The sequence below is a fragment of the Sinocyclocheilus anshuiensis genome, unplaced genomic scaffold (assembly GCF_001515605.1).
Source record: "Sinocyclocheilus anshuiensis isolate Anshui unplaced genomic scaffold, SAMN03320099.WGS_v1.1 scaffold8, whole genome shotgun sequence".
Taxonomy (NCBI): domain Eukaryota; kingdom Metazoa; phylum Chordata; class Actinopteri; order Cypriniformes; family Cyprinidae; genus Sinocyclocheilus; species Sinocyclocheilus anshuiensis.
Window position 1 is genome coordinate 60467 of NW_015558559.1, and position 14043 is coordinate 74509.

Genomic DNA, 14043 nt, shown 5'->3' on the forward strand with positions numbered 1-14043 from the left:
ATGTCCACTTAATCTTTAATATTTGGCCATTTCTTTAGGACAGAAATGCTATAGCCTCTGTAATTAAATGAATATGTGGACATCAAAACGTGAAAATTCAGAGTGAGGGTTTGAGCTTTTATTTTTAAACCGCGATGTATTCTCCTGTGTTTGCGTAGATTTATAAATGATTTACCTTACAAATCTGAAGAAATGGCGCATGTTGCGTTCCCAGATGAATGTTATAATAAACCCAAACTCACAACAACATGCAGAGATGGAGTTTGAGACGCTCCACACATGTAAATGATAACAGTTCCTGTGGAACTACTGTGAACGGAGCCGCTGTGTGTAAAATAATTTAAATAATTGAAGCGCATATACTGTATTAAAACTGCATCGCATATAATTATTTAATTAAATCGTAGCGTTTGTGAATTCACAATTATGCTTAATTATGGGTTTAATATATCATGCAGGCTTGGAAAACAGACTAATAATGTGTTTTATCCATTCTCGTCTGTGAAATGCGCCACTTCCGGTATTTTGCCAGTTAGTCGACGCGAGCAAAATGAAGTCGAGGATTTGTAAAAATCGAATAGTCGAATAAAATCGACGAATCACGACAGCCCTAGTGAACATCATCAGTAAATAAAGAGCAGTTTTCATATTTAGAGATCGTTTTAAGTGGGCATGATTTTGAATATATAAAGATCCGGTTGACTAAGTTTGAGATTAATTTATTGTGATCAGTGACTGAGAGAATATGTTTGTATACACATCAGTTTGCTTATACAGGGATCAATTTATATATTCTGTATGTATATGTTGGTGTGTCTGGTAAGACGCGAGCAAAATGAAGTCGAGGATTTTTAAAAATCGAATAGTCGACGAATCGCGACAGCCCTAGACAAAACCAATGAACACTCCAAAGAGTCAGATATACAGCATTGCTGTACAGACAAACCAATATTCATGCTTTCTGTGATTGTAAAGAGCAATATGCAGAAAGATCTTGACAGCTTTCAGCTTTTCTGTAGCTCTGGGCATATTTGCTTGGATCATCCAAAATGATTGGGGAGAGGCTGAATGAGCCAGAACTTGAACCATCGTCCCCTTATGGGATTTGAGGATCTTATGTTGAGCGTGATTTACCGCTGCACCGTGGTTCTGATGCCTGAAAGTTTCCGATTTGTGCTAATTTTGTGTAAGTTCATGTATGCTATCAGTTTCAGATCATGCCATGAGTGACTTTGGAATGATCATTTAGGCTTGTTTCATTGCGCATCATTGAGAGTTTTTATCGGTTATTTTTGTTGTGTATCATGAAGTTGTATTTTGTTTAAATCCAATATACAATTTATGCCAATATACTAACCCCAAACCAAAATAAAGCCTTAACTGCTTTTCTTGTTGAAGGATGGGTCAAGCTGCAATTGCACTAAAGTTTTTAGATTGCTTTCTTTATAATGCATTTGTTGCGCATCCATTTGTTCATTAATTGAGCTCTTAATTGTGATGGTTTATTGCAGCTCATTTTGGAGGTTAATGACGCTGCCTGACAGATACAATGAGCTGAAAAAAGCTAAATTACGGCGCAATTATTGGCTCACAGTTTTTACACTGGCTTCGTAGCTGGGTTATTCTGACCGATGTGTGTTTTATTAGCCTGTTTTACACTGATGGCTTTAAATCTGAGATCAACTACAAGACTCTAAAGTTAGAGGTTTGTGGGAAGTTCAGGTAATGTAGCCTATAAGGAGTTTTGTAGTTTAATGTTCTCCTCTACAATCTTCAATGCATATATTATTGTAATTATAAAGTTTGTTTTAGATGCTCCTATTTTGAGTGTGAATTAAGTATTATTGTCTAGTCTGTCTGTTCTGTTAGCTGATGTTGCAGCAGTGCATCTGCTTTCCATTTGTTGATTTTGTCTAGAATGTCTAACAAAGATTAGCAGTGGAGACAAATGCCACTGGGATCTTGACACTGTGGGGATTGGAAATATAATCCCTGTTAAACATGTTGCTATATCAGTTGAGTTATAATCCTACATTCTGTGCTGCCACATGAGCCTTCCCAGAGTCTATAGCCACAAATGCCCACTAGAGCCATCCACACTTGGTACATCTGAAGTTAGGGGAGTAATCAGGAAGAAAACCATCCTGGCTTTGCTCCCTACTCACTTTAAATAGAAGTTGACAGGTGTTATATATTGGCCAGTTTCTTGAGTCACACCTTGTTCAATACATGTAAGGGTGAGGTTTGTACACTAAAAAATGCTGGGTTGTTTCAACCCAACTTTGGGTCAAATATGGACTAACCCAACCGTTGGGTTAAATTTTTACATTAAATTTTTAACCCAAAAGTTGGGTTAGTCCATATTTGACCCAAAGTTGGGTTGAAACAACCCAGCATTTTTTAGAGTGTACTTCTTCAGTTCGCAAGTTTTACAAAAATAGTTTGTTTCCAAACAGGGAACTCAAGTCATAATGCTAATATCACACATGCTCAGATATTTGTTATCCTGAATTTGACGTCTTGTGCTGTGACAGTGTCAGCATCCTCTGGTGCCAAATAACGGTCATCGGCTGTTGGTTTCATTTCACTCATATTGATGTGATAAGTCAAGTCCTGCTTTTCCGTCAAGGTATTCACCTTTGCATTTTCTCATTTAATTTTTTTTTGGCTTATCTCATTTCAGTCAAGTGTTGAGTTTAGATGAGCTCAGTATTGCTGAATTTGTTATCTGATATTGCTTTAGGAACATTACAGTCACCCAAAAGAAGATACCCAAATCAGTCAGAATGCTCCAGTGACCACAATTATTGGCCTTGAAAAGGAGGACAAAATTAGCATGGAAATTGACTCAGTGTTTACCCAGCAACAAGATGTTTATTGCGAAAGATAAAATATATTAAGAACAGCATTAAATGTGCGTATTGCCTTTGAAGGAAGATTTTAAAAAATATTACATTCTGCAAGGCAGATTGTACAAAATTTACAGTATATAGTTTTTCCACAGTGCACTGGCAAGTAATATCAGCCTCAGTTTTCTTAGCGCTATTTCTTTAGACTCTTGATTTTAATACTTTTTGAAATAATTACTACTGTATTTTACATATGGTTGAATGATCTGGGTTTTATCTTAAATTATTATTAAATAAATCAATAATATTACATTTATTATTGTTGTTGTTATTATTATTATTATTATTATTATTATTATTATTATCAGTGTTGATAAAATTGCTTGAACTAAATCAATAATATTACATTTATTATTGTTGTTGTTATTATTATTATTATTATTATTATTATTATATTTTACTTATTTATTTAATTGTTAATATTTTACAATGTGTAATGTTTTATTTTTATGTAACATCTACCAATATGGCTGATCGTTACGTGTTACATTACAATTGAAATTATTATACGTTACTGTTATTATTGTTTTATTAATTATGCCATTATGCCATTTTATTAATATTATTTTTTTTTTATTGCATTGCTGATTTTGCTTGGTTAGAAGGGGTCCGTCTTATTTTCTCAACCCTGTTGCCATGATTTTGATTTTAAATCAAGCCATTGATTAAAATGTGCTGTGGTTTCAGGCTAAAGATTTAGCAAAAATTTAACCCCAAGCATAAACAATAGTAATAGAGATGCTTGCCTTAGCAAACAGCGCTAACACTACCGTGGCTTGAGTTTCATGCTTGGCTATTTTACACTAGTAGAGTGTTAATGAGCTCTGTGTTCTGCTAACAAGTACAGTATGTCACCGTGCCTCTCTGTCTCTCTTTTTGTCGTCATGTCTGAGTCACCAAGCACCCCGCAGCTCTCATGCTTTCTCCTTCCCCTGGTGCCCTCTCTGCCTGGCCCTGTCCCTCCATTTCTCCCCTCACTCCTATCCATTGCCAAACTTCCTTCCTGTTGTCCTTTCCTGGCATGCGTTGTTCACCAGCGTGCCAATGTTGCACCATTTTCACTATCAGCACCAGCAACACTTGTGGAATGGGACAGGGAATGGAAATCCGTTACTATCGCTCTGCCCTCCTGGCATGTGTGGACGAGCTCCTGTCAAGTTTCCAACCTTTCTGCCAGCGTCCCTTTTCAAATCGGAAACTGCGGCATATGTTATAAGTCAGGCTTCAGATGAGGAGCTACAGCAGGCCGGCCATCAGAGCTGAGATTGGTTAGCTTAGACATTGCCTCCCATAAAAAAACTGAGCTGTTTTACAGGGTTTATGTTTTCAGTTTCATTTTGTGTTGACATGAGATTGCATCTGGTATTTTATGGCCTTTCTGGGATGTAGGAGTTCTGCTCAGGAATAGATGGTTAGGGCTCATGGTTGTGGGTGTTTGCGACCGGCGTGGAACGGGGGGGTTGGTTGTATATTTTTGTGTGGTGGGAGTGATGCACTCATGCTGACAACAATGCATTTTGGGAATTCGTCAAGGTGATGAGATGGAGATGCTTATTTCTTTTATTATTCACTTTAATGGTTGCTCTGAGGTGCCTTTTATATCCCTCATGTAAATAATGACTTGGTTATGGCAACTTTTCATTAACTATTCAACTATTCATTAAACGTTAACTGCAACTATCTATCTATCTATATACAGTGGGTACGGAAAGTATTCAGACCCCCTTAAATTTTTCACTCTTTGTTATATTGCAGCCATTTGCTAAAATCATTTAAGTTAATTTTTTTTCCTCATTAATGTACACACAGCACCCCATATTGACAGAAAAACACAGAATCGTTGACATTTTTGCAGATTTATTAAAAAAGAAAAACTGAAATATCACATGGTCCTAAGTATTCAGACCCTTTGCTCAGTATTTAGTAGAAGCACCCTTTTGATCTAATACAGCCATGAGTCTTTTTGGGAAAGATGCAACAAGTTTTTCACACCTGGATTTGGGGATCCTCTGCCATTCCTCCTTGCAGATCCTATATATATATATATATGCAAATGTATATATATATATGCAAATGTATTATGTAAATTACATTAATTACAAATAAATACTCACAGGGATGCACATATGTGGTGTGTGGGTGCGCATGTGCAACCAAACTAAACTAGTGGGTAAATAAGTTCAGACCTCTCAATTTGCGTACAGACATGGTTGACTGCTGTAAATGCACAATCACCATTTTAGATTGACAAACTGTAATACTGTATAAGATTTCCATTCGAACTGAAAGCATAAATCTAGGCTATGCGCTGCCTGTTTCAGAGCAAGTTGAAATGGAAAAAAAGCACCCATCTATCCCACTCTTCAGTATCTCTCCTCAATTATCATATGAGTCCAAACCTTTTCCTGGTAACTATTTAACTTCTGCCATATTGTTTCATGTCCCATTACAACCCTTTATGGGAACAGCAAATTAATTTAGAGCCTTCTGCTCTTTTGTCTTGTCCCTACGGGGTTTTAACTTTTGTCAGCTTCTCTGTCAGCTCAGACATTCAGGCATCATGATGGACTGTTATCTCACTCTCATCCTATCTGACTATACAAAAACCAAGACACTCCTCACCTCTCAAGATAAAGTATGAATGGTGTCATGATGATTTACAATTCACTCTTTAATGAGAGACATCCATCAATAGTGTGGAGTGTGTTAAGTAGAACAGACTGCGGTGTGTTGAGCTCTGTTTTTAGCCATTAATCTGCCTATTCAACAGGACATCAAAATTGAATGTTTATTTAAAGGGGTCATATGATGCTATTTTAAAGATCATTATTTTGTGTATTTGGTGTAACAGAATATGTTGACATGCTTTAATGTTCAAAAAACACATTATTTTTCAAATACTGTACATAATTGTAGGTCCTCTATGCCCCGCCTCTCTCACGTCGTTTTCAACAAAGCCCCCTCCTTTGACAAGCACAGTCTGCTCTGATTGGCCAGCTGACCCAGTGCATTGTGATTGGCCGAACACCACAAGCACGCGTCGGAAATGTAACGCCCCTTACCAAGAAAGGAAAACTTGAAATCGCATCATATGACCCCTTTAAATTCACATTCCTGGTCTAATTGCAAATGAAAAGGGAGAGATTTTTATTCAACTGTTTTGGAAAGCATATCTGTATGCTGGTGGCCTGAAAACCAAATCACCATATGCAAAATAGTGAGTCATAGCTTCTGTAATGGACCAGAAGAGGCCAGCTGAATCAGATTAGAGATTACTTTTAAGAAAATATTACCATTGTAATATTTGTAACAATAGAATGCAGTTTCACAGGTGGAAGACATTAGCCTTGTTAGAACAATTAAATGTATTTAGGACAGGTGCCTCCATGCCAAACAGAATGGGAAAATCTTTAAAAACATAAAAGGTGTGATCTAATAGTGAGTAGTTGTGTGAGACATTCAGAGTAAATGCTTTGCTTTCATGGTCATGCACACCAGGACTGGGAGGTCCAGTACTCCTTTCAGCTGTCTGTGGAGATGCTAAATTCTGTAATATGCATATCAAAGAGTCTGGCATCAACACTTAACCCAGTGCAGATTTTAAATCTATTTTTTCAAACTTTATGATTTAAATGGGGATGATTGTACTGAGAATAACTTTCATCTTTTCTTCAACTGAATACTGTTTCTGTGCTGTTTTGATGTATTTTAAAGTGTTGGCAGTCAAAATTAAAACTGCTGGATGAAAGATATTCTTTAAAATGTACTCAAGTAAAAGTAAAAGTACATCATTTTTAAACTACTAAAAAAAAAGTACAATTACTGATAAAAAAAACTACTTAATTACTGTAACGTGAGTATTTGTAATTCGTTACTTCACACCCCTGATTAGAAGTGAGTCATGAATCTATGTTCCTGCACACACAGGCACATAAATGTGTGTGCCATAAGAGTCATGAGCAGGCATACTCAGAATCTGCATCCGCAAAGCCATAGAATTGGAACACCCATCATTCATGAAGTTCTACACGTCAATGCCCCATGTATACACTTCAGTTATGGCTGAAATGGGCGCCAAGTTTGGTAGTTATTTAGGTCAAAATACAACAGAATGTTTACTGAGATCTATCTTGGTATCCTAGTAGGAGCACACTGCTGTTACTCAAACTGTTTTATGCTTTCATTGACTTGTTTCTGTATTGTTACTTCATTTCAGGTTACCTTCACACTGTTGTTGGGGCCCTTCACCTTTTTCAATGCGCAGAAGACCAAATACCTCCAGATCCTTACCTCTCTAATGAGATGGATTGGTGAGTTATTTTCTATTTTATTATTTTATTTGATTTTTTTTTATGTATTTGTTTTAGATTTTGATATGTGGGTGATATATATATATATATATATCTCCTAAAAAAATCTGCTGTAGTATTCAAGATTTACCTTAGGAACAAAATAAATTACATAACACTGGTTTGTACATTTTTCTGCAAGTAATTTGGTTTTGTGAAAGCTTCAAAAATATTTGTACAGGATAAGTGCATTAAAGTGCATTTTCCCATTAACCTTTTTTTGTTTACTTACTGTATGCCTGTTAAAGGTACGCCATCATGGTTAGTACTTTGTTCGGCTCCTCTGCAGTGTAGCCTTCTGTCTCCCTCATACTTCAGTCTGACAGGCTAGACAGGCCGTCTCAGGCGTGATTGGGCAGTCACTTACCAGACGACAGGCCCAAAATAAAACCGCCCATCCTCAGCCACCGCTCAAATCACAGCCGCACTGAATCGTGGCTTCTGCTCCCATGTGCACACAGTGGTGAATGAACGTGTACGACGGACAAAAAACACGTATTCTTGCACGCACATTCGCAGTGCTCATAGACCTTTAAAGAAACAACCATACGCCCTTTTGCTTACCATTCTCTGCTCTTCATCTCATTGATTCAAAATTAGATGTGAATGAGAGTCATTGGCCTGGTGGATACATTTCCTAACAGCTCCAGGGGCAATAAGAAGGCAAAAAATGGATGCAAATGTTCTAGCTGTGTAGGTTTCACTAATGCTAAATGTTTGAAAGTGGTGCTGTGCAGCATTGTGCAGCAATTACTCAAAATGTATGTATCAAGAAATGTATAGACAGAGTACAGAAATCTGCTGATTAGCATATGCACCCATATTTCTTCCATCTGTGTTTTAATGTACTGCCGTTTAAGGGCACTATAATCTGAGGGGTGAAGTAACACATCCTGCTTGCTTCAGCAACATATACTGCTGAATGCAGGTGAAGTTCACAGCAGTGCTGTTATTTCTCAGACTGTTTATCCAGAATGTCCTCTTGCTCTATTAGCCATGTGAATCAATATGGGGTCATTTGCATTATGTATTATGTATGATTCCACTTGATCGTGAAAGACATCACTGGTCTAGCTGGCCACTGTTTGCTTTGTATTGCAGTTTTTTTTCTTTTTGCGGAAATACATCACGGGTGCCCTGCAGCAAAGAGGCCATCTTTTTGTATGTGTGCTGCCCTTATCTTTCTCTGTTGCTGTTTTTCCTTCTATTCTGAATCTCTAGAGAGCTGAAGTAAGTATTTGATAATGCATTCTTTTCATTTTTAGTCTACAGTATTATTTAGAGCCGTTCAGATCTAGAATTAGAATATCTGCAAGTCCTTAAAGTATTAAAATGTGTTGAATTCACTTTTCAAACTTTAGGGATGTGTAAAAAATCTTTTTTTTTTAATCTGTGTAAAAATATTAAATATCTTGCTTAGTATAAACTCATTTTGCAACTTTAATTGTCCTCAGAATTGTTGTATTTTATCCCGTTTTATTTAAAAACAAGTTTTTTCATCTGTTACACAGTACTAATCACCAATCCTTATAATCAAAATTTTTACTTTTAAAGCTTCACTATTAATGTTGTTATATTATTAATATGAATTAATATTCAAATATTAATATCAATATTCATGTTTTTTCATCTTTATGTTGCAAAATTTCTCTTAATTCAAGTATCAAATTCTGTTAAACAAACTTTTCTTACATTTTAAACATTTAAAATAATCAGTGGATTTTTACATGGTTATTCATATATTCTGCAGTGGTACTTAGTTTACAAATTGTTTTCGAGCTGTACTTATTAATCATTCTGCCAGGCAGGACCAAATTTGATTCACAGACAAAACAAATTCAAATCTTGTCTAAGTTTTAGATTGGATTGAATTTTTAATGTGATCCAGCAAGAGTCAAGGGGTTTATTTCTTTTTGTATAGCTATCATTTAACATTTGGTCATTTTAATAAACAGAGTGATCTATGAACAATCTCAGTTTTTAATTAGTATGAAAAAACAGCCTCATCTATGTTAATGGAACTTATAAATTAAAATGACTACTTTACCATAGACTTACCATAGATTGAGGCACTGGTATTTGTCCCTGAGGAGAAAAACGGGTAGCCAAATCTAATATAAAGCATGTGATTAGTAGGGATGTAACGATTAATCGCGAGCCGGTTGAAAATCGATTCAAATATGTGACGATTCAAATCGGTTGAGATGCTAAACAAATCGCGATTCAATTAGGGGTAGGAGTTTATATGAATGCATGTCTGAGGGGAACTTACTGTCTTTAGAAAAGTTTAGATGGTATTTTTTCTTTTCCTCTTGCCTCTGTATAATGCATATTAAAGTTAATAAGTGCAGCGCTGCTTTGTTTACAGTGGAAACCAAGGAAACGCTTTAAGCGCCACCTGCTGGCAGAGAGTGAATCTGCGTCTCATTCAGCCCGTCTGCTGTTTCTGTTTCATGCAGATATTTTTTATGTATAGTTTCACAAAACTGAAGTCAAACCATTCTGTTTTTGCTTCAAATTTCTAAATTATACAATCCAATTTAGATTAAAAACTGCTCATGTTGCATGTATGCAGCATCTTTGTTTGGATCATGATTAAAATGCAGTGGTTGCCTCTAATTTTAAATGGAAAGAGCACAGACAAAGCCTTATTTTGTTTATATGAAGATACTCATTTTATTTGTTACTTATTTATTTGATTTGGGGCTTGTTTTAAAATTTCAATTTAGTTTTGTTATTTACATTTACATTCAAAACCAACAAAAGAGCAATAATATGCAAGTGCTATATTAGTATACTATTATAGTGTTATATTTCAATTTCACAAAGAAATGTGCAGCATTTTGTCCAAACAATAATAAAAGGACACATTTAATTTATAATTTGTCTTAAATCTCATTTTGTAAAAAAAGAAAATGAATCGAATCGAATCGAGAGTTGAGTGAATCGTTACATCCCTAGTGATTAGTCTGTAGTATATTTCCACAGAGACTTTATTATGACCAACATTTGCATTGAATATAAAGTGGACAGATATTTTTTGCATGATGATGCTAAACTACTGTATATTTGACTTGGCACTGGCAACTAATTTCTTACAGATCAGTGCTAGTTTCATGTCTCTCGTATCACTCCACGGCTTCTTTTTAGCCCACATAATACAATAATTTGATCTCAAATCAATATTTCATGTCCATTTAATTTTTTGGTAAGTGGTGTAGTAATAACAAGGAGAATATACTCAAGCAGTCATCCCAAAATAAACCCCTTCCGAGTGATACAAGACACTTTCAGACCCTTGCCGTCCTTTTAGGGTTTATTTTGACCGGCTGACTCAACTTTCATCCATTATGTAGTGTGTTTACAAATCAAGTAACCATACAGTGCTGTTATTTCACACCAAAGCCCAAGCGGTCAAAGTTCCCTCAACATACTTCCACAGTTTTCCTCTTTATTGATTAATAATGGCATATCTATACATTAGTCCAGCTGTTCTTCTGTTTTTGAATTTGAACCAGACATGAACTTCTCATGCTGGTTTCCCAATAGGTTGACCAGTCACCTGTCATCTCTTTTCCTCTTTCTATTCGGAAAAGAACTTTCCAGTCTTGTGCTTTTTCCCATGATCCTCTCTGCTCTCAGTCATTACTCACAGCAGACAGCAGGACAAGCAGGCACGTCCCTTGCGTGCCTCCATTCACCCATAATGCACAGAAGGCGAGACCGTGCCTGCTCCTGTGTCAAACGAGATGTGGTAAGTAGGGTTCGGTTCAGTTGGCGTCAGGGGAGCCACTTTGTGCTTTAGCCTCAATGCCATCTACTGCCAGCACCGTCACTCTGCTCAGCCTTATGTACCAGAAAGCAGAGCTCAATTATTAGCTCGGTGACCATGGCAGCCTCATACTTGAGTTAATACTGCTTGTTGTGGGTTGTTTCTCGTCTGTGCGCAGATATAAAACCTCAGCAGTCTCAGAAGCCATAGACTCTCAGTCGCCACTTGTATGAAATTCATGAAGCAGCTTGTTTACCAGGAACACAGATACGGCGTCTTGTATGCAAAGCTGTGCATCTTCACATGCATTATTTAAAGGCAGTTTTATTGCGGGGGTAATTTAAATGGGAAGGATCACCTCCTCTCAGCACTGAAGTAGAGAACATTTATCAGCTTTTGACGTGGAGAGCGAAATGAGTCAGTGAGGTTGCCGCTTTAATTCATATTTAGTGTGAACGTTGAGGAACGGACAAAGAGCGTGTGATTACTCCCTGGAGATTAATGACTCCATGTTGCATTGCTGTGGTGGGCTACCGAACGCTCCTCAGAGACTGTATTACTGTTAATGGTGCTAGAACAAGGTGCTCAGGACTCAAAAAATCTGTGGTTCAGGTTGAAGACATCATTTGCATCATTTTATATGTTCCTACAGCTCAAACAGTAGAATGCTAACAAGGTCATGGGTCTGTAAATGTAAATGTAAGGAAATGTGGATGTATAAAGGTGATTCGCAATCGATGCAAGGTGCAAAGAATCAAGTGTAGATGTGCAGCCTTCATGAGTAATCGTGAGCACACATAAATATGCAGAGGCATATTGATTGAATTGATTGAATTAGTTGCAGCTCTACTTCAAACAGACAATTCAAACAGTGAACAGCAGCACCACTATAAGGATATAGCTCCAGTACTATTTAAATGTAAAGGGTTTTCCCCATATTAATAGGCATCCGTTGAGAACCAGACTTTATAGTGCTTTTATAGATCAGATATACTGTAAAAGGTGTTGGATCTGGAACAGCATCAGTGTGAGATATTGTGCAGCAGTGTAGTCTCAAGGTGTTCTGAAATATAGCGGTGCCTTAATGAATACCCCAGGCAATGGTTCAGCTCATAGAGCCTGAAAATTGCTCTCAAGGAAAATGTGTTGGTGCCTCTCATTTAGCAGGGCCTGCAATATGGACAAGCTACAAACTACCAAACCCTGCTTTCCTTAACAGACCATAAAACCAGTCACTCATTTGCTTGAAAATTTCAGAGGATCATTAGTTGGTCTGAAATGGCTTGGGCTGTCCATAGTGTGGATGCGCTCTGCTTGTTGTTTTTTTTTTAATTAAATTTTTTTTATAAACTGTTGTAAAATAGATGTCTTAAATTTTGCAATCTCTTAAGCCAATGCTATGTATTGATGTCCACATTTGCTTCCTTAATGAGGTTCTGTTAAAACTTTCATTACTTTAACTATTAGGTGCAAAACAAAGTTTAATTAGGGAGATGTACCCTGTATATTCACCCTCTGTCGCATGAGCATTTTCATTCAATAATTAACAGAACTATATCACAAAGACAATCCAAAAATCAATTCATGGTCATTCCAAATAACTTTTTGTCAGTACATAATAGACTGTTAGAAGGGGCTCTGTGGTGTTGCATACTGTAGGTGTTAAAGATCTGGGCTTGACACTGAAAGGTTGTTGCTTTAAAGGGGTCATATGATGCGATTTCAAGTTTTCCTTTCTCTTTGGAGTGTTACAAGCTGTTCATGAATAGATAAGAGCCCTAAAGTTGCAAAGATAAAGTTTCAAACCCAAAGTGATATTCTTTATAAAAGTTATGACTGGTCCACGCCCTCCTTAAATGCCTCGTTTAAACACGCCCCCACATGTCTACGTCACTGTGTGGGCAGATTTGCATAACGCCGCCCAAATGTTCACGCAAAGAAAGAAGGCGTAACTTTATTGTTGCTGCCACCGCCATGTTGTGAAGACGCTGTGTGTTTCGTTGCGAAAGCAAAAACACTTTGTTTGGCCCTCCAAAAGAGGACACAACTAGAAATCAGTGGTTAAGTTGTATTTACAACAGTGTTCCAGAACAGTTCAACCCAAATATTCAGATGTGTGCAGCACATTTTATGGAGGACTGTTTCCTGATCCTGGGAGAGTAGAACACCTGGGCACCTACAATGCCGGTGTTCTGACAAATAATGCTGACTCACAGTCTGTAAGTACGTTTTCATAGTTAAGGATTTGCCACTGATGATTCAAACGCTTGTTGTTTGTCGTTTCTCCGATCACAAATGCAGACATGGTTTTATGTTTACGCGGCACGATGTAACGCAACGCGTAAAAAGACAGTATAAGTTACTCGGCGCGATGCAACGCGTAAAAAGACAGTATAAGTCATTTATAATCCGTAATTATTCAGCATAGGAAGTAAACAAATTACAAGCATAGATAAATAACAGAACAAAGATACAAATGAAATAAGCAGTGCTTTATATTTTTCAGGTAAGTCTAACAGTATTCAGGTACAGAAATTGAATAATCAAATGTAAACTAACGCTGCATAGTTTTCACTATAATTTAAATCTAACAAATCTGTGTTAAAGCTATGAAAGTGATTTTTCTTTGTTTTGTTGTTTGATTAACGTTCATGACCGAGAAAGCAACAGGAACATTAAACTGCTGTGCTTTTACAGGGATACTTGCAGAGCACAGTATTTCAGGCACAAATAGGCGCAGAAGTGAACAGAATTCAGTGTTCACATGCATCTGTGTGGCTCTCACCATGTCTACACTAGGGATATGCCGGTATCAAATTTTCATGTTGCGATTAATTGCTAATGCTTTTATCACGGTGTACGGTATTATCACGGTATTGAGATTTAGTTTTAAAAAAGTGCTGTCATAATACAGTATAACAGGTTTAATAACTTTTTTCTTATAACAAAAATAACTGAACATTTAAATGCAATAAAGCAATACAGAAAAATGTATAAAGTTAAAAGTTTTACA

At 36.7% G+C, this 14043-nt stretch overlaps 1 protein-coding gene across 1 annotated transcript in view; it reads left to right on the forward strand.

Annotated features, from left to right (window-relative positions):
• LOC107679422 (transmembrane protein 104-like) overlaps positions 1 to 14043 on the forward strand; it is a 43626-nt gene that overhangs the window by 21010 nt on the left and 8573 nt on the right. Inside the window, exon 8 of the mRNA XM_016474965.1 lies at positions 7126 to 7219. Within this exon, the coding sequence (XP_016330451.1) occupies positions 7126 to 7219 (94 nt within the window). The remainder of the gene's footprint in view (positions 1 to 7125; positions 7220 to 14043) is intronic.